At 43.3% G+C, this 23,294-nt stretch overlaps 1 protein-coding gene across 1 annotated transcript in view; it reads left to right on the top strand.

The window, feature by feature from the left end:
- SNTB1 (syntrophin beta 1) overlaps positions 1–23,294 on the top strand; it is a 114,620-nt gene that overhangs the window by 84,133 nt on the left and 7,193 nt on the right. Inside the window, exon 4 of the mRNA XM_005019042.6 lies at positions 16,700–16,839. Coding sequence (XP_005019099.3) covers positions 16,700–16,839 — 140 coding nt within the window. The remainder of the gene's footprint in view (positions 1–16,699; positions 16,840–23,294) is intronic.

Here is a 23,294-nt window from a genome sequence, read left to right on the forward strand (position 1 = left end):
TATTGTTGGATCAATCATGTTGATTTTTGGCTCTGATAGTAATGCACAGCTAATGAGTTGTGCGGTGTACATATTAACCTCAGGCCTGACAGTGCCAATGCCAAGCACGTAGCAAAATCACGCTGGGGCTTCGGAAAAGACATGCAGTGCTGGCATCTTAATAGGAGCAGACAATTAAAAACAGTAGAGCAGTATCGTATCACAGGTTCACTGCTTGTGGGATACAGGATTTAATCAAAGCAGGAAAAACAAACCGTCTTCTGTCTGTTCGGAAAAAAAAATAAAATAATCTCAACATCATAAAGGTGCTTTATGAACTGTGAAATAGAGAGGAAAGCCTGAATGTGTAAGCAGCAAGATAATGATTTTACTACCAAAAGGGAATCTACTTGGGGGAACAGCCATTGAAAAGCTCTAGATTTAACCTTGTCAGAGATTACCGTGTAATGATTATGATGGCATTTCAAGGAATTTGAGCTCAGTGCTATAGCTTTTTGATTAATAACTGCATGGTACCTCATTCAGCAATACTTAGTGAAGTTCTTCTGTCCCCACGAGTGAAAGCTCCTAAGACCAATTGTTGGATTTCCAGGAACAGACAGCATCACTGGTTTTGAAAGCAGCTGTTTCTGATCACTTACAAAAGTAACATTTCCCTCAAAGGGCCAGATTTTGATCTCATTTTACAATTGTAAATCTAGGGAGAGGCAGTGCTTTGCTAATCAGCCCCATGGAGAGAGGGACAAAAATCCCAACATGCACAATATCCTTCTCTCCTGGCTGTTTTCCTTTAAGGATTAGGAAGGGAAGGTAGAATTGCACAATGGCTATATAAGAAAGCAACATTTTCAGTTTTAATGTAAGTCCTAAACAACCAGCTGGAGGGGACGGGGAAAGAGAGACAGAATAAACGTGATTTCCAGAGGTCACACACAGTTTTATGGATCCCTATTTATGCAAAGAAAGCTGGTCAATTAAACTGAAGGAACGTTACTGCTTAAAACAGAAAATCAAATGACATTGAGTGGAAAAACCCAAAGTACATAGATGTGTAATCTTTAGTCTTATTGTTAGCCTTTGGATGCAAGATAGAAAAAACAGCCTGACAGGTAACAGGGCAGCCTGAAAAGGGGGGGGGGCAGTAGGTAACAGAATCCAAAACAGGATCTTCTGGAAATGCGAAGTTCTCTAGACATAGGAGGAATTGCCCCGTTGTGCATCGTTCCTTGTAGAACACCCTGCCAGGAGTCCACGTGCAGCATTACTGAGTCCTGGAGACAGTGATCATGAGGGAGGTGAGTGGCCTCGCACTCAACGTGATGCAGTGGGATCGTTCTCTGTCAGATATACCACAGGTGTAGAGACATTAGATGCTGGTATAACACCCTGACCCTGTGGCTGAACCTGTTGCAATGACATTGGTGGTTTTTTTTGGCAGCAGCACAGCTCACAGAGGTAATGCAGTTTTATCAGAGCTGTTGAGAAATTTGAGAAATAGCCACAAAATGGGATTCATGGAAAAGTCCACAGTCCATTTTACAGTTTTTCTTGCTGAAATAACACACGGAATCGTGGCTTTTTCTGCTGTAATAGTGATGTTAGGCATTTTCCTCTTCTCACCTGGCTGTGTTATTGGCTGTATTAATGCACAGCTTAGTCTGATTTCACTTAAGACAGGTGGCAGCTGTAGTGTCACAGGTATAACAAGCAATAGCAATTAAACTTGTGGGAGATGAGGACGAGAAGAGTCAGAAGAAGTTGGTGAAAAATGACAGAACTTAAATGGCATGCTGCTAAGGAGTGAGTCATCTCATCAGCGGGGAATAGGGTGCTTTAACTCCAACAACTTCAGCAAAAGCACACACATTCTTACTAGCTTCGATTCTAAGCCTGCCAAGGATCATCTCAGAGATCTGGATAGACACCTCAGAATATATATATATATTTAAGTACAGGGTTTCCCCCTCTCTTTTGAAAGGATTTATCTGCTTGTGCAGTGTGCCTGTTTAATAAATTCAGGGTACGAGGAGGCACTCTTGAGGCAGAGGCTGTTTTTTTGTGTGCACATTGAAAAGAAAGCACGTGTGTGTGCTCAGAGCAGCTGTTCCCAGTGCAGTGATGTTGCTGCTGAAGACAAATGGACTTAACAAACATTTCCTCTGATGTTATTTGGATTCCCCGAAGTTCAGGTTCTCGTACAGTAACAGTAGCCCTACTGCAAGGAAACACCTGGGTTTTAATCACCAGACGCTAACAACTGCCAGCCGCCGGGAGGACTGCTGAAACTCCGTGTGCACACATCGTGTTATTGTTGGGGCTTTTTTTATTTATACGTTTCTGCTGAGCAGATGCTGCTGTGCAAACATTCACGCACCGATCTTGTACTGAAAATAGCTCCAGACATCGGCCGTAGTGGGCTGCCCATGCGTAATACGCATATAGCTGCTTTATGCTAGAAATGTCAGGGATGTTTATGGAAGCATCTCTACAAAGTTCACTTTGAGGAGAAGCCTGCTATGGAAATAGAAGCTTTCCCATTTGTTTATGGAACGAAAAGCTTGTACATCATTATGAGAAGTGTTTTGTGGTGTTCTCTCTGGCCTTACCTCCTGTCATCCCATGTGCAAGGCATTCTGCACGGCCTTTTAGGAAGGAAACACATTAAAACTTGAAGTTTAAATGCACACATGCGTTCATTCCCCTTAAAAATGCTTTATCATGTTTGGATTTATACTTGGATTCAGGAATCATCGGGTTAAAAAATACCTTAACGTTCTCCCACCTGTAACTACAAAATGGAGGTTTAAATTTGCATGCCCTGAACTGCAGTCACATCTTAGCAAGGCCAAGGGAACTGGAAGAGGTGGCAGAAGCTGGTGGTGGCAGAGGTACTGCTGCACAGCTGCACGAGGTGAGCTGAGAGCCTTCCGTGTGACATGGTGTCTGCAGGCCCCCTGCTTCTGTGTTTGGTGAGATGGTTGGTTATAGAGGATGAGATGACAAACTGTTGGGTTCTCGCTTGGACATTGCCAGAGGACGGAGTAAAAAAGACAGCAGCAATGATTTTCACAGAATTGTAGAGATTGGAAGGGACCTCCAGAGATCATCGGGTCCAACCCCCCTGCCAAAGCAGGTTCCCTAGAGCAGGCTGCCCAGGTAGGCGTTCAGACGGGCCTTGAATATCTCCAGAGAAGGAGACTCCACAACCTCCCTGGGCAGCCTGTCCCAGTGCTCCGTCACCCTCACCGTGAAGTCCTTCTGCATGTTGGTGCAGAACTTCCTGTGCTCCATTTTGTGGCCATTGCCAAAAAATTTGGTGGAGATTGACCACTTTAATGTGAGATGGCCTAGGGACTAGCCAAACCTGTATGCAGATTGGGGTGGGAAACAGAGGGACAGCTTCAGATGAGTGTGAGAGCAGTTGTGAGATGAAGCTGAGTTAATGGGATCCTTCGGGATGGCGACAGTGGAAGGAGCAGCCACCGATGTGCAGCTGAACCTGCTGGGCACACACAGGTGTATTGGTCCTTGAGTGGTCTGAAAGGTGTTGAAAAATCCCCTGTTGGAAAGGATAAGATCAGCCTCCTCCGAACCTTTTGTGACCTTAGAAGATGAATTCTTTGCAGCTGCGAGGAGACCTCAAAGAAAGGAATTTGAGTTTCTCTGGGTTCTTTCACTTCAGATTGGCTACAGGGTTTGTTTGCGCTCATCAAAGGTCATGTACATCATCAGTTTCCATTGGCCTGGACACCGTTGAGTAAAACTTCAGTCTCCACCCACTTCAAATAATTTTAAACAGCTGCTTGGATAGTTGCAAGCACAAGCAGAAGGAACGGGTTGCGGTTATAGGATTGCATCCAAACAAATGAACAATTCTGAAAAAAAAACAGTTTGGAGGAGCCGACCACTAACCGGTAACTGGTGCACACCTGTGGGCCTGCAGGGGCCTGCAGGGGCCTGCAGAGGGGTTCGGTGCTGAAGTTGTGGCAGCAGAAGCATTGCAGGTTGCTCTGCTGCAAGAAAATGAAATACAAGAATGCCAGTCCCAGAGGTGATGTGGATCACAGACTGCTTCTCTACTAGAGACGCCAATAGCCACCATGCTGTCATGTGTCAGCCCCAGGGTTATCAGTTCAAGGCCCAGGGTTCAGCACAGTGAAGGTTATGTGCACGTGCAGATAACAACAGAGGGAGTTTCCTCCCGATCTCCTCTTCTCCTTTCTCTTTTATCCATCTGCTCTTCTCCCCTAAAACTCCCCATCATGATCACCCCTTCTGATTTTGTCTGGGTTAGCTGAGGAGGCACGTTGTTGTACTTTTGAATAAACACTACTTTTAAAGAGGTGCTGGTTATATGCATGAAGCTGTGGTAATAGCTAGCCTGATTTCCATCTGGCATAACTTAGGAGTAAATCCATTGACGTCAGTAGAATTGAACGGATGTAAATATAATTGAAGTCAGGTCCTATATTTTTAAGGTTAAGCCTAGAAAATGCTGCGACTCGCTCTCCCTCCTCACTCTCTTTTCCCTTTCAAGCCCTGCCACAAATATGAATGTCTTAATTGGGACTTAGTCTATTTCTGCCTGGTTTAATCAAAGATCTGTCAGTAAAGAATTTTTACGAGATGAAAAGGTGAAGCCCTCCTGACACCCCCACCTATCTTTAGAAAATTTCCTTGGCTGCTGTTTCTGAAAAAGCTCAGCAGCAGTTGTTCTTTTTTTTTCCCTTGGTCAGTTATGTCAAGCAGCGTATCTGCAGCTATGTTTAGTTCTGAACACAAACATGAAGCAGAAATGAAAGCTTTTTGGCAAGCCACGAACATGATTTTCAGCTCATTCTCACAGAATGGTGTTAATTAATAGATTGTTTTCTGACAAATAGTTAATTGTGCCTGACTATTTTCCATATGGCTAAGGAAATAAGCCAATGAGGGCATGGCAGTTATAAATCCAGAAATTTTGGTATGAAACCACTGGTATGATATCCAATCCTATTTGCTGTACTTCTAAAAAGGGTTATGTGAATATTAGCATATGAGAATGTCACTGAAGTACGTAGGTTCCAGTTTTCTTTTGCACACTTTTGTACTGGTGTTATTCAACCAAGTTACTTTTTTCTACAAATACATGTAAGGATATGTTTAAGGCAACACAAACTGAAAAAGAGATCTCAATTAAGAGACGAATATATATCTTCTTAGTAGGAATATAAATGGCATTAGTAATTTTACAAAATCTCTCAGTGACTTCAGTGCAAATACATTTCTAACGCTGAAGCTAAAATCAGGGGTAGTGACGTTGATAATATTCATACCTGTTTGTACTCTTGGGCTCTTCATTTTGTTGTAGCTGCAAAAGTAATCCTAGGTCTATGCTGTTTGTGTTCCCCTCAGCCAGTTCTTACTGTAAATGGCTGGCACTTGCCAGCTGGGGTGATTTATTAGCCTGCAGCAGGAAAGATTCTTCCATTGATGAAATCAGTTGGATCATGAGATTGTGTATCTCTCATGCCAAAAAGCATTTCTCTTCAGATATGTGATGTGTTTGTAAAGAGATAAAAAGGCTAACACAGTTACCAGGAAGTTCTTTATTTTATTAAATTATCTATTTCAGGAATAATTCGTAAATCCTTCGTTCTACATCTTGGCCCCAGGGAGATAACCTGTAGCACACTATCAGTTTATACTAGCTCTGGAAATTAATTCTGTTCCTCCAAAGTATTTCTTCTAGAGAAATGTTCAGTTCTCCGTAGAATTGTCCAATGAGTAATTAAATGCTACAGTTAGAGAAAAAAATATGAAACACTGAGAATTAAAAGCAGATAAAGAGCATTAGCTTTCAAAATTGCATAGCTTATAGCATGTAATTTGCTGATATTTGTAGGATTTGGGTCTGCAGATTGATGGCCCTAATTGTGTATCTTTTAGTAATCTCGATGAAATAACATGGCACAGCACTAAATCCATTTGGCCTGTGTGGCTAATTTAAAGCTCAGCATCGATAATTGCCAAGTAGAAGGTTCTTTATGTCCGTCTTGCTTCTATGGCTCTGCTGAATATTCATAGCTCCTATTAACACATGCCCTTCAATATTTGCTACATTTTTGTCGTAGATAGTAGATTAATTAAGCAAGTTGTTGCCATAAACCTCTGGGCTGTGATCTTGTCAGGTCTTGTAATATACACAGCGTCAGGTCTGGAAAAGTGATGCCCCTGGTCAAAAAAAAAAAAAAAACACAAAAAGGGGCTGCAGGTGATTATGGTATTGTTTCAGTCCAACTGTATGCCCAGCCAGAGCCCAAAACATCTTGCTGGAGAGCTTGCTGTTTGAATGGGAAGGGGCAGCTCGTGTCCTGACCATAACTCTGGGCCTCATAGCTTGAATCCTTTTGCTTTAGGGATATGTCTTCTACAACCATCATTTGAAATATATTTTATGAAAGCTGAGCTCTCATTTTTTATTGTTGGTTCCTGGCTACACTGCAAAGCTCGAATGTATGGGATGTCAGCAAAACAAAAAGGCTTGATGGATCAGCAAAAATTAAAAAAAAAAAAAATAATAAAAGTGAAAATGTATTTTAAATACCAAGCAAATCTCAGGCTGACTTTCAAGCCACATTTAATATCCCTATGGGAACGTTGGCTGACTAAAGTCGGTAATACTGGTTTAAAGCTGTCTTGTCATTTATTTTTGCAGCATTAGGGATGTGTGTGTGTTTCTTCATGTACCAGACACATGGTGATGACAGCTATTGAGTAAATCACAGGACCCAGTGACAAACTGCACTTATCCTCTAGCTCTGAAATTTCTCTCCTGCATTCCTACCACTTAGCCATTTCCTCTGTGGCCACCACTCCCCTGAAATTACTTTGGGTTAGAGCAATGACCATCTTAAAGACACGTTTTGCTGAAAAACAAATAAAAGTTTTCTGTTAGTTGTACAATCACGTAGTAATGCCAGTACATACAATATCCCCAAGATCACAACGGCACAAGCTTCAGCATGGGTGACAAGTTCCTAGTGGTGAAACCTGTCAAACCCGACAATTGAAACCAGTCGAGCCCTACAATTGAGTGGCTAAAATTCAGCTCTGTCCTGGTTAGTGAATGAAAGAAATCAATTTGGATATTAAATGGATATTAAATTGGATGTTAAATGGTGTAACTGTAATGATCCTATATTCCATGAGGATCTTAGATAGTTGGTGGAGGTCTGATGTGCTGGCAGAAATACAGGCTTTCTGTTTCTGTCCATTTAAAAAAAAAAAAAAGAAAAAGATATGGACTGAAATAATTGAATTGCTTTGAAAATGACAACCAGGTAAATAAGTAATTCATAAAAAAAACACAAATGTATGAACTTTGTGTTCATAGATCTTTACATAGGCATCTAAATAACTAGGTTTGGATTCCAAATTGTGAGTAATTTTCACCATACTTTTCAGAAACTTGTGGCCTCTCAGCATAAATAAAATTACAAGGATCCTATTTATTTTTGCTTTTAAAAGAAAGCTTCCAAATGTTTCTCAGCATGTTCAAAATTTCGGTTGATGAAACACAGCATAGATTTTTTTTTTTTTCGTTTTTGTTTTTTTTTTTTTTTGAAGAGAATACATTTTTGTGCCAGGCATGCAGCGAATTCACTCATGTGCTTGAGGTCAATAATTGCAATGCAGTCCATCAGTATCACTGAATATTGATCAATGACACAATAGACTGAAATGACACAGTATTCAGGACTGTCCTTGAGACAATATCGTAACAATGACAAAGAAACATCTTGTTCTCTCTGTCTTGCTGTCCTACTATTTTTTTGTTCCAGCGCTTCTGATTTGTAATGACCCTTGGGTGAAGTAGCAAAGCTGTCAGTCTTGAAGAGGTATCAGTCACGAAGGGCTGTCATTTCTGAGCCTGAGCGTTAGGAGAGACAATGTGATAGAGAAAGGCAGAGAACATCTTCTGGGACGGATTTCAGTCACTACAGTTTTAATGTAGACGTTGATGATTACCTGTCCTTCACCAAACAGACACTGCAATCATTTCAAATAGCATTTTACATGTTTGAGCCATCATTAAAAACTGCAAGCTGCTTCCAAATCAAAACTCCACCTCCAGCAGTCACAGCTGATTCAGCGCTGTTGACAAGTGTTCTTGAGTTGATCATTAGAAATCTGTGCTCTTTTATGGAATTGAAAGGTAAAATGTACATATCTTTTGAGGTAATGGGTGTTATTACTACATTATCCTAATCTAGCACCCACTTGATCAGCTGAAGGCAGGCTCAATTGTAAATTAACGATCTCGAGAGACAGTGACTCGAAACTGTGATGTCTTCACATTGATTCTGCTCCTGTACAATTATCATTATAGCCCACTGATGAGGATGAACTACTTCATAAAACACTTCACCTTGACTTGAACAGAAAAACCTGCCCACAGCAAAGCTCCAGGGTTTAGCAATCTGTGTAACATAGCAGAGAACAGAGGTTGCTCTTTATACCTTGGACCACGTGTGGAGGAAACTGCTTTTCTCCACCACTGAGTAACAGCATCCATTCTCAAGCAGTTACACAGGAGGTGTGGTAGAGCCTCCAAATCTCCCCATCTTTTTTCTTGCCTGTAATAGAAAGCCATTCACCAGTACAATTCCTTTCCCCTGTGGCTGACCCTCATGTGTGCAATGGCTCCATGGACTGAAGAGGAAGGTACAGGACCTTGCTGTGGTCCCTTCCTTGGGGTTTTTAGGGCAAGCCTGGCTTACTGAAGGGAAGGAAGTAGTGTTTTTCCCCAGTACTAGGATTGTTGTGCTGTGAGGTCCAGTGTTTATTTTGGAGACAAAACAGCTGCTCATATGTCCCAGACTTGATCTGTGTCTTAGAGGTACAGTCTATCCCACATATTAATCTATATTTTTTATTTAAATATTTATGAAACTGCAAGCAGCTGCTATCACCAACCTTTCAATGATACTTTTGCGAGGGCTGTTTCAGAAGGCAAGTTTTCAGGCACCCTCCACTGCAGTCTGAAGAGTCCAGGCATCCCAAATTTAAGTTGTGTACTCAAGAGGCGTGAACACACACTAGATGCAAAGGTTTCTACTAGTAGCATCTTCACTTTTATCTTCACTTTTTATATCCAGGATATTTTTTCACTTTTTATCCTTTTTTGTTGGGTGAAACAGAGGTGCTAGCAGGCCAGGGATGTAAGTACTTGTTACTGCCTATTGCACAGGGGTTTGCTTTAATGTAGCAGCTTAGTGCTCACATCCACTCTTCAGATTTCCTATTCACTTGTTCAGCGGGTATAACTGATTAGAAAACCCAGAGTTAGTGGTGCCTTCCTTTTTTTTTTTTCCTTCCCCTATGTCCTTTATAAACAGGATTTAATATGTGACCTCTTCCAGAACAGGTTTGTTCCCCGTCAGACTGGCTCTGAAGGTCGGTAGAACTGCAGCTAGCCTGTCCTCTATCTCTTGATCAGCCACAATTCCCAGTGCTAGCTGGGCCTGTTCTGACCTTCCCACTGCCTGCCTTACTGTTTTTCTCTGTCCTTGCATGTTACAGGTTGGGCAGCTCTCCCTCGCCCCAGCCCTTGGGTGATGGAATGTCCTCTTCCCTTCCCCACTCTCCCCAGCCAGTTTCTGAGAAGCAATAAAATGGAGAAGATAAGTAGGAAAGCGCAGATTTTCTTCAGAAGTCATTTAGTTCAATGCTATCTTTTCAGGCATAGACCTTTGCTGTTTGTGAAGCCTTGCTGTATCCCTAGTACATTGTCACTATTTAATTTTGGACAGAAGTCTTGTGGTCTGAAGAAGTTGCTACAGGACAAAACGTATTTTATTCAGAAAGTAAAAGAATACTTTTAAAATGCAGTGCAGTTTCTTTCTCCTCGGCTGAGATGAAAAGCAATCAGTGTCTTGAACAGATGATGGTGCATTTACCATCTCTGTGCTCTCTGCCTGTTTGCCCTTCCCTGGCTGTATTCTTGATACTATCAGAAAGTTTGAGTCTTGTATCTTATTACAAAAGAGTTCTTATGGACCTTCAAATCTCAGCTTCGTGCATAGCAAAGTGATCCTGGGTCAGGGCAGAGATTTCTAAAAGGCGTGAATCATCTTTTTGTTTGATTGTTTTCCTAACTCTCTGATTCCAATAGTTGTATTTCTGAGCATTTAGTTAGCCTCTTTCTGTGGACTCATGGATCAGGAGAAGAAAAAGAGCACATCGGGATTTTAACCATTTCACATGCTTTATTTAAGGTGTGTTGTACAGGAATAAAGTTCATGTGATGCTGGGATTCCCACTATCTTACATTCCTTATCTTCTGCCAGCAATCTTCTGGAAATCCAGAGTGTTAAACTTTACCAAATCAGAAGAATCAAGGATACATATTTTATACAGCAGTAAATGATGTAAGGTGCAAGCTAACTGCAAATCTTGCAAGCCTTTAGGCTGCAATGACCATTTTGTATAACTACTGCGTTCCTGTTCACTCGGTGTTCATGCAACACGTGCATGAAAAGCTGCGTGTGTGTGGAACAATTACATAGCCTTCAACTCTGGGAACCTAAATCATGACTTTCTGATCCAAGTTTGGGCTTCTACCTTCATTTTTGCAGTGTTTCATAGACCCATGGAGTAATACAGGTTGGAAGGGAGTTTGTGTGGTTCAATCCCCCTGCTCTAAGCAGAGCAAACTAAAGCATCTTGCTCAGGGCCTTGTCCAGTCCCATCCAAGGGCGGACATTTCACAGCGTGTTCCCGTGTTTGACCGCTGTCACACGGCAAAAAGGTTTTGCCTAGTATCGAACCAGAATTTCCCTTGTTTCACCTTGTGGGTGAAGCATCCCATCCTGTCAGTGTGAGCCTCTGAGGAGAATTTGGCTCCATCTTCTCTGAAGCTCTGGGAGATGTGCAGCCCTCCAGGCTTGTTCATTAGAAAAACTCCAGCTGACTTCACTGAGCTCTGGAGCAAACCTCTGCTACAAAACACACACTGGGCATTGTTTAGCTGTAGGAGTTGTCTGAGGAGCTCACCTACCATTGCTGGGTTAGTGAGCACAGAGAGGACTGAGGTGCTTCCGTGGGTGGTTACTGCTATGTGGGTGTGAGGCAGAGCCATGTGGAATATTAGCCCAGAGCTGGGACATCTGGTTGAACCTATTGCTCTGCCGTTGTGGTTGACTGTTACTTTTGGCTAAAGCTGGCTATGTCTAGTCATTTTAAAGGTTGTCTAGAAGGAGTTGAGACTTGAACAAATCTGTCTCAAGAACGGATGTCCTGTTCATGTTCAGCAGGGCCTGTAGCTGTCAGTGCACCCCAGCCTGCATGGTCCCCACTGCGGCTGCTACACATGCAGCAGCACCAGGGCCAAGCGTGCATGTCGCTCCTTCACTGCTCGGTGCTCCCAGAAAGCAATATTGGACCCTTTGGGGGATTTGTTTGTGTGCACTGCCTATGCTTCAAATCCTAAAATGGCACAAGCCACCTCTGAGTTGTCGCCGAGGTCAGAGACAAAGAAGAACAAAACCAGATGCATTTTTTATTAGCTTTTCTTTTTTTTCTTCTTAACAATGCGCATATCATTTCCTGCTTAAAACTACAAAGTTTAGCAGCAAAACACATCTCGTCTGTGTGTGTGGCGTGGGAGGTGTCGATGTCCCCTGCCTCTTGCTGTCACTTACACCCACCCTTGCACCGAAAATTGCCTCCCATCAAATGAGCTTGCAGAAATGTGAGCCTTGTTGCATATGCTGGTGTTTGCGTGATGTATTTCTGCAGTGCTGCTGTTCGTCTTGGAAAAATACTTTTCAGTCCCAGATGTTATTTTCAAGAACTGACAAGTAGGTTTCTGTAAATGAATCAAATTTATTCTGAACATGGACATAGTCCTTCATCAAAAGACAAAGAAAAGGCAAGAAAAACATAGCAGAACACATCCCAGCCTGTGTCAAAGCTGTCTCTTGGCAGCACGGAGAGATTTTAAGTGAGGGGAAAGGGGAAAACAGCGTGAAAAAAACTTTCAGAAAATTCTTTCTGGATTGTTCCTCCTGTGCACTGTGTGAAGGGGTGTTGTAACTTCTGGATTTGGGGCAGCAGATGAAGGAAAGGGGGATTAAATCACTTACTGTGAACCTGAACTTGCAACCTTACCTCTGAAAGGCCACGTTTTGAATACCTTCTGCTGTAGTCTGCTGGCAATATATAATTTGTTTACTAAACAGGGAATGTAATTGAAATGTCCCTTTTGAGTTAATGAAAATATAAAACAGCTTTCCAGAATAGACCAAGTCCTCTAATTTAATTACCTGTGAGCCTCATAGATTAAAAGTATTCTTTCATCCATTCCTGACAGCCTGAAGTAGATGAATAACTGAAATTCAAAGAAAACCCTTACAAAAGGGAGACCTGGGAGATGAAAGAGCAAAGGGCCAAACCATTTCCAAAAGGCTGTATCTCCACTGGGTTGCCTGTTGCCATTATGGCAACTAATTATATGTGAAAACTATTAAAGATTTGGAAGCTGCGATACCCATTAGAGGGCCCAGAGGTTCCCATCTCCTGTGGGAAAAGCCAGCTGGCTCCTCTTTGAAATATTGTTTGACATGGAACTTCTTGTCTGCCTTCACATCCACGTCTGTGATCACTGTATGTGTTACCAGCATTTGCCACCCTGATGGAGAAGCACTGAGCACTTTGACTGCTGGAAGCCTCAAGTGGCAGAGGTAGACATGAACACAGGTCTACTCTGGTGTGACCCCAGGTCTAGCTGTGTTGTTGCACACAGAAAAATTAGGTTTCATCCCTGTCAAATATTTTCTGACTCTGGAAAGACAAAACAAGAAGGTGCATATGTAAAAATTGGGGTTTCCACTTCTGGGGGGGAGTATACGAAGAGCAAAGAGGCCTGGGTTTGTGAGTAGCAGAACGGATGTTTCACCGTACTTGGGGTGTTTTTGGTTAGAATATGTTCTTCCTTTGCAGGTTTTTACTTCAATACTTTGCTCTAGGAAAGAAAAAAAACAACAACAAAAAAAAATGCGCTGAAGCATTTTATTGTGGTGGGAGGTTTGAAGACTACTGATTTTTTTTGCCATTTTCTTGAATTTTCTTTGTTCATTAAGATTGGACCTAACATTCTGACTTTGAAAAAGGTTTGAGTGTGAATTTTTTTCAGAGTGGATGGCCACTTTATTGGTCTGCAACACGGATAAATGTACTTTGAATTGTACGTGGGCAAGTGGGAACTGGAGTGAAGAAACTGTACTGCAAATGGCAGATTTCTGCCAAGTTGTGGCTAAGAAGCCTGCCCCAGCTATCATCTGAAATGGTGCCTCTAAAACATGTCTCCAGTGACACTTAAATATACTCTTGGAGAAGTATTTCATGTTGTCTTTATGATATGTCAGATTTTAAACCCTTTACAATTTGAGCAAAATCCTTCGCTTAGCTGCCAATGAGCAGTGTGCTCTTCGCTGTTGTTTTGTAATTTAATATTTTACTCATGCCTGGCGTGACCCTGGTGCTTGATCGGGATTAATTTCCCACGCTGATTTGTTCTGAATGTGCCCTGCAAGCTAACGGAGTTGCAGACTCTGTTCTTCCCTTGTAAAATTCCCTCTTACCATCTGCAGGACAAAATGTTCCCTTTGACACCTTAGAGGTGCCGCCTGCCTGTCGAACAGCACGGTATCAGCTGCTAAAGCCTGATCCAAACCCCACTGAAATCAGTAGTGCAATTCAAGGTTTTTAGGGAAAGGCAATACCTTTTATTAGATCAGCTGTTGGAGCTGGGAAAAAACAGACACGCTTTCAGGCACACAAATCCTTCTTCAGGTTTGAAATAGTAGCGGTGTTGCTTACACCAGCATTCCTTACCAGTCAGGCAGCTAGAGGCTCAGCAAGGTTTAAAAAATGTGGTTAAAAGGGTATGTGTCCCAGGGGCCTTTCTTTTGGGCAGGCGTAGGGTAAGGCTTCCTAGTAGGATGTAGGTAAAACATCATTCTCCTCCATACCCCTTCCTAGTGTACACCATACAAATAGGGGATGCATCCCACAAGGTTAAGGTCACTTCAGGCAGAGCTGAGAAAAAGCCTTTAATACCTTAATACAAAGCCATTTTTTTTTCCGTAGTCACCATGCTATTGGGAAGGGCAGGGGCCAAGCTGTGAGCTTTGCTCTGCAGGTTGTGGCCGCAGCATCCACTCAGTTCTGAGATGGAAATTCTGGCTCCTGATGTTTACAGCTGTCCTGCAAATAGGTGTGTGAACACCGGGCAAAATGAGTTTTGTTCCCTTTCTTGTGGTTGGTTTACTGGGAGCTGCGTTTCCCAGAATGTCTGGAGTCACGGTTGGCTGAGCAGCCACCTAATAACAAAGCTTGTGATTGAAAATACTGCACAGGAAGGATAGTTCTGTGGAAAAGCAGTAAGCAGCTTCCCATAGTCTGGATTGTTTGTGGTCATGGAATAAATAAGTAAATAAAAAAGAAGTTACAGCCCAGTATAGCGTCTGCTTACTCCCATGGATTATGCATCTGAAGATCTTGCTTTTTCATGCCTTAATAGACTTCATATTCATCTTCCCTTTTCATTTCTTGAAATCGTAAAAGTCTGTACTAAAATCTTTCTATTTAAGGAACACAGGCAGATGCTCAAAAACTGCATGTTAACATTAACTGTAACATTTATTTGTTTTTCCGTGCTAGAAGTCAGGGTGTTAACCATAGCTAATAGCTGCAGTGTTAAGTAGCTAAGGATGTTTTCTGTTTCTGTGAGTGTTTCTGTGGTACCTGGGCTGTGAAAACTTTGGGTGTTACATTCTTGCGGGAGTGTATTAATAAGTACGTTAATTATGTGTCTGCTCTGCCCAGGCCCGTTTGAAAATGAAAGGTTGCATTTCAAGAAACTGTCACCGTAAGAAAATTGTAAATAAGGATTAAGGCTCCTCAAGAAATTAAAAAGATGAACTTTTATGAGATTAGGTTGATTAGTATACAGACATGAAAAAACAGCGAGAATGTAATGCTGTAAACAGGAATATGATTATTGGAAAAGCTTAATTTGGAAGGAAAAATATCTTTTAAAAATCACACAATCACAGAATCATGAAGGTTGGAAGAGACCTCCAAGATCATCTGGCCCAACCACCCCCCTACCACCAATGTCACCCACTAAACCATGTCCCCAAGCACCACGTCCAACCTCTCCTTGAACACCCCCAGGGACGGGGACGCCACCACCTCCCTGGGCAACCTGTCCCAGTGCCTGACTGCTCTTTCTGAGAAGAAAATGATAAAAGCCAAGAATCTTTGGCTTAAGCTTAAGATCTGCTTTGGGTGTTGGTGTTCTTGTATGAAGCTTTTCTACAACTGGTTTGAAATCCCCTAAAAGTTCAGAAATTTATTGGACCCTGTCTTCATATAAAACATGGGTGTGTCAAATGTTCTTTTCAGTCTGAATTCGTCATTTAAAGCACATTGAATTTATGGGTCTGAACTACTGTTCCTGGTGTGCCATTCCCAGCCTGGCCAATCTATGACTTATCCCTTTCATATATATGTTTCTCTACCCAGTGACATGCCCAGGGACACACATCCATGGCAAATTGGTTGGCATCTAGCATAAAACATACACAGACAGCTGCTTCTCTTTTCTGGAGAGGATTTTAATGAAGGAGTCAAGTAGACAACCAGATTGCCTGGTGAATCTCAGAATTTGTTCAGTCCTCTTTTAATACCAAGGTGTTTGGGTTTGAAAGTGTGGCTGTGAGGTTGTTTCTGCATAATGTGGTGTCTTTTCCTTTATGTGAACCAAAAGAAAAAAGGTGAATGTGTCTGTGAAAGCCAAGACCCTTTTATATTCCCATCTCTTTTAAGACACATAAATGCTGCCAGATTAGAATAAGTAAAATGTAGGGACTATACTTAGTCCTCAGAACAGTAATTGTGGGGCCATGTGGACAGCTGCTTGCCCAAACTGCAAAATATAATTCTGCATCTGGATTCTGCAGCCAGTGGGGGACTTTGATGTCCCGGTTGTTAGATATCTTCTACAGTTGGTTTGAAATACAGACACAGATCCATCTCTGAATCAGTGCTTCAGATCAACCCCATGTTTAGGTTGGATCTCTTTATAAACTGTCACTCATTAAATTGTTGAGAAGCAAGGTATGAAGGACAGAGAAGCAGTGATAAAGTGAACTACAGAGGAAAGATGCAAACCCATCTGCTCCCAAACCAGTATTTTTTGCTACCTGACTTTCTTTAATAGTGATGATGTTGCAGGTTTTTTAGTTTTGAACCTAGAAACAACAGCAGCAGTGTCCAGCGCTCAGGTTAACGTGACAGCTACACATGAATGGTGCACATAAAAATACATCTTAGGTCCTTTCATGCATACCACAGCTCAATAACAGCCAGCTCTGTGTGCTTCCACTACTGCATTTATGGAGTGGCCTGTAGTGTGAAGGCTGCTAGGAGGGTTGGAAACAGTAGTGCTAATGAGAGCAGCAGATTTCATTGTGCCTTACTCCATTTCTGCTGCGTCTGGTTATAAGTTCATGTGGGAGATGTCAAAAAAAACAGAGAAGGAAAACTCTTTTGTTCCTTATGTTGACCAGGACTCAAGATGTTTGTATTGTCAGGCTTTGCACCATTGTAGCTTTGCCTCTTGTTTCACCAAATATTTCTTCCTTTTCAGGTGCCAGGAGACAACGAGAAGCACTGGAAGCCAGTATTAGTGGTCTTGACAGAGAAAGACCTCTTAATATATGAGAGCATGCCACGGATGAAGGAAGCTTGGTTCAGCCCTCTGCATACATATCCCCTCCTAGCCACCAGGTACCTGTGCTTTTTTATTTCAGCCTCTTCAAGAGCATTGGGAATGGCTGAATCAGCCAAGATCAGGTATAGCTGGTGCACAGCTATAGATCACATTTGAAATGCCGTAGTTTGAGAAGCCAATTCTTCCTAAACGGGCCAATGTGTTCAGCTTAACAGTTCCTCTTCACTTCTCCTCCGTTTCAAGTTTTGGCCAAGGCTAATTGCCAGAATCACACCAAAAAGATTACAAATGCAGTATTTTGGCCCAGATCCAGGAGTGCTGAAAAAGTTGAGTTTGATCTCCTGAGATCTCTATCTCAGCACGCAGACCTGAGGACTCGGAAGATGCGTTCGTATTTCCAGCTACTTCTCCAGGCTGAAAAATGGGGAATTGTTGCCCTGGTTTGAATGTGCTGGTGTGGGAGTACTGTGCCAGTGGTTTGGGGCTTCTGGGGTCTTGCACATATGACAGAGACACTTAATTTCAGTATGGCTTGTGTTCCTGCTCTAGGAAGTGAAATCCTGGTGTTTTTAGCTTAAAATGTGAGCTTGGAAGACACATTCTTGAATCTAGGTTGGAAATAACCATCTGCATTATTTCAGAGGTATCCATCAACTCTAATTCAGATAGAGCTTTCCCATGGTTGTCTTTATACAGTGGAAACTGTCCGTGCTTCTTGATGTGAATCTTAATCACATTTCTCTGCCAGTATGGTCAAAGGGCTTGAGAAAGAGCTGCTGCTTCATTGTTTTGGCCTTGCTACAGGCCTCTATTATACTATTTTCAATGTGTTCTCTTTCAGAATGGCCGGTAGTACATGGCCAAAAGCAGTGGGTCTCTTACTGCACTCTCATTAGTTAATTTTTGTTCTCAGTCTCTTCATTCTCTCCCCAAATGAGCTGAGACTTTCCTGCTAAATCATTATATTAAATAAAAAAATAGCAAACTATGCTAATGGTTGCTTTGTCCCAATCAACTTATCCATGATGGAGCTTTCAAGACTTTGGGAAGACGGGTTCTGATTTACCCTGTTACTGTGAAATGAGATGTGTCACCATAAAATGAGGTGAGGGTCCCATGCTCTGCAGTTGCAGCCTGCTGTGCGTGGTGGCAGTGCAAGCTGACAATTTCAGTGAAATTCATCAATTCCAACTGACAATGGAAACTAGGTAAGGTGTTGGGGCAGGAGATTGTGTCTGGGTGTGTCACTAGATTTTGATGTGTTGCTGCCCCAAGATAAATGGCACATGATGTTGGTTTACCACATGGTAATTGTGTCCCCGTGTCAGTGTGCCAGTGTCGTCAGGGATTTATCGCTCCTCCTATTGCAACATCCTGCATGAAGGAAGGCTCGACCCAGCAGGGAGGGAGCTCCGGATAGCATCAGTGCAAGGTGGAAGGAGCTGACAGAGTTTGTAAACAGACTTATAAATAGAAGTCCCCAGTGATGAGGATTGTACGCTTTTTCTAGAGAACCTAATCCAATGCCTCACCTGCACACCAAACTTTTGCAGAACCTACCCCCAGCCTCCCTGCTCTCTGCTCTGTGTTCGAGCTGCTGGAGACTCACCATTTGGATGATATTTCTTGCACAAGCGGAAGAAACACTGGGAATTCCCGAGGAGGTGGTTCATGGTTACTGCCAGCACGTGGTGGTGCCTGCTGTGGGCTGTGTGGAGCATGAGGTTGTTCAGCTGGGCCTGTTCCTTCAGGAGTTCCCCGCCCTGTTTTATAGTGTCGGTTATCTGACCACATTCCTTCCGCCCCAAAACAAACTTTGCTGCCTTTCGTGGAAAACCCGCAGCAGAAGGTGATGCAGCTCCTCCCCTCTGTTTCGGGGAGCCATCTGTCAGTGGACAGTGAATGTAATCTGCCGTTGAAGTGACTGGAGATCCTGTGGTAAGCACAGCTCAGGAATGCTGAGGTTGCCACATCCTGACATCCAGACCTTCCTGTTGGCTGCTGATAACGGCCTGAGCAAGTCCCTTAGCCTGTCTCAGGTGTGAGGCAATCACTAATCTCTACATTTTAACCTATTTAACAAAGTCACTTTACTGTGGTGGATCACCCTCCTGGCAGGAGCAGGGTGTTGCTCACCTTCAGGAAATGAGGGCTGGAAGTCCATGGCCCCCCGCCCTCCACACACTCAGAGGGGCTGCACAAAGCTCACGTTCCTTCAGCATTTCCCTTTAGTGAGTGCTGCCCATGAGCAGCCCATGCATGCCTGTCCTACAGCTCAGCCACTTCATTGGGAAACACCTGTGTCTTGCTCAGATGGCTTATTCTCCTCGTCAGCCCCAGTTTGGCTTATGGTTGCCAGCCAGTGCACCCTTCCCCTTCCTGTCCACACAACTTCATGAACATCTGAACACCTCCAGGGATGGGGCATCCACAGCTTCTCTGGACAGCCTGTTCCAGTGCCTCACCATCCTCAGAGTAAAGAATTTCTTCCTAATATCTTAGTTAAACCTACCCTCTTTTAGTTTGAAACCTCTACCCTTGTCCTATCCCTACACTCCTGACAGAGTCCCTCCCCACCCTTCCTTCAGGCCTCCTTTAGGTACTGGCAGGCTGCTGTAAGGTCTCCCCAGAGCCTTCCCTTCTCCAGGCTGAACAACGCCAACTCCCTCAGCCTGTCCTCATAGGAGAGGTGCTCCAGCCCCTTGATCATCTTTGTGGCCCTCCTCTGGACTTGATCCAACATTTCCACGTCCTTCTTGTGCTGGGGTCACAGAGCTGAACGCCGGGCTCCAGGTGGGGTCTCACAAGAGCAGAGCAAATGGGGAGAATCACCTCCCTCACCCTGCTAGCCACACTTCTTTTGATGCAGCCCAGGATACGGTTGACTTTCTAGCCTGCAAGCCCACATTTCTGCCTCATGTTGAGCTTCTCATCAACCAACACCCCCAGGCCCTTCTCCTCAGGGCTGCTCTCCGTCCATCCTCTGCCTAGCCTGTGTTAATGTTCTGGATTGCCCCGGCCCAGACGCAGCACCTGATAAATACATTTGAGTTGTTGAATCCCCAAGGTTAACAGATTGCCTGAATTGACAAATTTCCTAAATCAGTACACCTACTGTTGTGTCTGTTTTCGACTAAAACCCTACAGGATTCTGATTTGATGTTCTGTCACACCGAGTAGTTACAGCAGCCAAATAAACACGGTCTCTGCTGTTGTTATCGACTGCTGTGTTCATGCTCAGCCAGTGATTACCCTCCTCATGACACATTTTTTTAATCCCTCTGTGCATTGATCAGTGCAATTGAGAACTTTTCACCTGGAAAGTTTGCAGACCACATGTTGTAATCTTGGCTGCTCCCATCTTTCAGATTTTTACGAGTCCTTGAGAAAACGTTTTTGCTTAGCTAATGCATATTTGAAAAGCTGCTGAAACTGGAAAACTTCAGTGCCAGATACTGCACAGAGTCATGCTTAATCTACCCAGGACATAATGAGCAGAGAAAATTGGGAAGTGGTAGAAGGATTACGATCTTCTGACAGAATTGTAAAAGCAGAATTTCAACACACCCTTTCTGTTTGTTGATAAATTTGCCTTCAAACTATGGATGCTGTTAAGATCTAAAAATATTTTCTAGGCGGTCTTTCTCAGGTTTGTGTGGAACATAAGTGACAGCTCAAATAAACCTGAGATGAGGAGATTTAGGTAGTTCCTTTAAGTCTCTGCACTGGGAGGCACAGCAACTGGCTCATAGCCCTGACTCCAAGGACCTTTTTGTCATAATCTCTCTTTCAGTGTTTCCTTATGCCCGAAATAGGAATAACAGTGCCTCCCTATGGCATGGGAATGGGGCTTAAGCAATTTCATCTTAAATGCTTGCAATCAAGTTGCATTATCTATCAGAGCAGATATGGTGAAAAAAAAAAAAAAAAAAAAACAGCCACATGTTGCACCCTGATTAAGATCAGGGATCTCTAAGTAGCTTTGGGGCAAAGCTGAGTTTTGTGACCAGAAAGTATTAAAGCACTTTGATACATGATGCAGATACGAATTGCAAACGTTTGGTGATTGTAAGCACAGGGCTGCTTATCTAGATAAACCCAATTTTTTTCAAGAATAGTGCATTGTTACATTCACTTATTTCTGTAGTGTGGCTTTCTAAACATGCAGCAGAGCACCCCCAAGAAGAGCTGCTTGAAACCCTGCCAGCTGTCCTGCCACAGTGTGCTGCAAGGTAGTGGCAAGGGCTCCAGGTGGGAAGTTGGGAAAGGAGTTTGGGCACTGATTAATCATCTTTGGGCACTGATTAACTGTCTGTGCAAGTGGGCAGAGGGGCAGGTGGCTACTACAAGGGTGCCTGAGCACCTCGGGGAAGGAGCATGAAGCAGTGTGCAAGCTGTGCAAGGTCTCTGCTTGGTGTCCTGGGTGGCTGTGTCTCCCTTTAAGGCAGATCTTGGATGAATGAGGGCTTGCACGTAGGTTTCCAAAGAGTACTGCTGCTCCAGAGCAGGTTTCAAATGTTAAGTCAAGGGTTAAGAAGTGGTTTCAAGTAAGAAAGGTCAGATTGTAGTGGCCTTCTGCTGGGCAGAGCTGCATGACTCTTGATGCACTTGTATCACGGCCTCCTCTGAGATAAATCTCAAGTGAGCAGCTGAACACCTGCTTTGAATGTCAGAGCTGGTTTTCACCGAAGAGACCATTAGATTTTGCTGCGTTGCGGTGTTTGAAACTCTTTTCAGAGCACTGCAATGAGAAGCAGCTCCCGGAGAGCCTCACCTGGCACCCGCACGTCACGCTGTACCCCACGCATCTCGCTGTCGCACACCTGCAGAGAACAATGCCCTAAGGGTCCCCACAGCACAGACACACGAGGGAGAAATTAGAGATGAGCAGGGTCTTCCTGGCTCCCTGGAGCACGTGAAAAGTCTCATTTCCCTACACACAGCACAGACCAACCTCTCCTGCCCTCTTGCGGCTCTGGGCAGAGCTCTCGGGGATACCTCTGGCAGGGTGCAACCTCCTCTGCCTGCTTCAGAGCCACCTGTGAAGTTTGCAAGATTCAATTTTTGCCTTTTGAGATGTTTTTGGGTTCTTCGGGATAAAGTATTTTTTCTGTAAGTGAAACTAGTCTGAATTTATCAAAGCTTGGGAATCCTTGGACTTGCACCCAAATATATCAGTGCTGATATATAAATGCTGTGAGATGTTCCCCTGCCTATTTGTCTAGTTTGTGTTCAGCTGCACAATCTTCTGAAGCATGATCTGCAGTTGTATGATCAAAAAGGATTTTTAAATGGTGAGACTGAATTTTTGATAATGGGGGGATAATGTGAATGAGAAGGCAGGAAAGTAAAAGGCTCATATTGGATGCATCCGACACACTTTAATTTGTAAAATGCATCTCTATTTTATTCGTATGATGAAAAACCTAAAAAGCCAGTGCAGTGGATGATGCATGAAGACCTGGGTGTCTTTTGCATGTGTGTTTTCGGTGTTCTTTTTTGAAAGGGAATAAAACCTTTCAACCATCTGTCACATAGTCCGTATCATAAGTATTAGAGCATAATTTTTAGCGCAGCTCTTGAACACTATATAAAGGAGCTTTACCTTTAATATCAAACTTGATGTGATTTTTCAGACTGCTTTCCCTCCAGCAGCAGAAGGCAGAGGGAGAGCAGCTGCCCTGCCTGCAACCAGACAACTGGCCATTCAGCTCCTGCTCTCCTGCCTTAATAACCAAGATGCAGCCCCCCCCACAGGTTTGCACCTCATCACACCACAGCCCATGAAAAGAAGTTGTGGGGCTATTTGCTTGCCACTTACTACTAGTCCCTTACTACAAAATCTGCCTGGAGTGTGCTGTTAGGAGTACTAGTGTATCAAAGTGAAGCAAGAAGTTTCCACGGCCCTTCTGGAGGCCAAAAAGCAGGCAGGGAGGTGGTGCTGCGGTTATGGGAGAGGTTTTCCTGCCCAGATATAGGGGCAGGTCCTCACGGGCCCTCTGCACCTGGTTTCCCAGCCCTCCTGGTGATGTGAGATCAAGGAGGATGCTCAAAATTCACAGAAAGCTACCAGAAACCTGAGCATGAGCAAACCCAGCAAACCTTACAGCAGGCTATGAAAGAGGGGTACGTCTGTTCAGCACAAAGCATGTCCCAGCATGAACCATTAGGGAATTGGGGAAAATCAGATTCCTTATGGCTAGTGTTTCAGTAACTCTAAAGATGATGTTCTGTTTTGTTGTTTTTTTTTTTTTTCCTTTCCTTTTTGCCTTCTTTTTTCCCTATTAAAACATCTACTTCCGTGATGTCAGCTAACCTTCCAGGTGTTAAACAATAATTTGAGGGCAAATTAGTATTCAGTAGATCATATGTAAAGTCTAAGGCTTCATGCTTTAGCATGTGTATTCTTACTACCATGTTATGTATTTATTTCACAGTCTCGTACAAAGTATATTGTTTGCCTACAGAAAGGCAAACAGGAGACGCAAGACAGAAATCAGATTTGCAGAAG

This window comes from Anas platyrhynchos, chromosome 2 (genome assembly GCF_047663525.1).
Source record: "Anas platyrhynchos isolate ZD024472 breed Pekin duck chromosome 2, IASCAAS_PekinDuck_T2T, whole genome shotgun sequence".
Classification (NCBI taxonomy): Eukaryota; Metazoa; Chordata; class Aves; order Anseriformes; family Anatidae; genus Anas; species Anas platyrhynchos.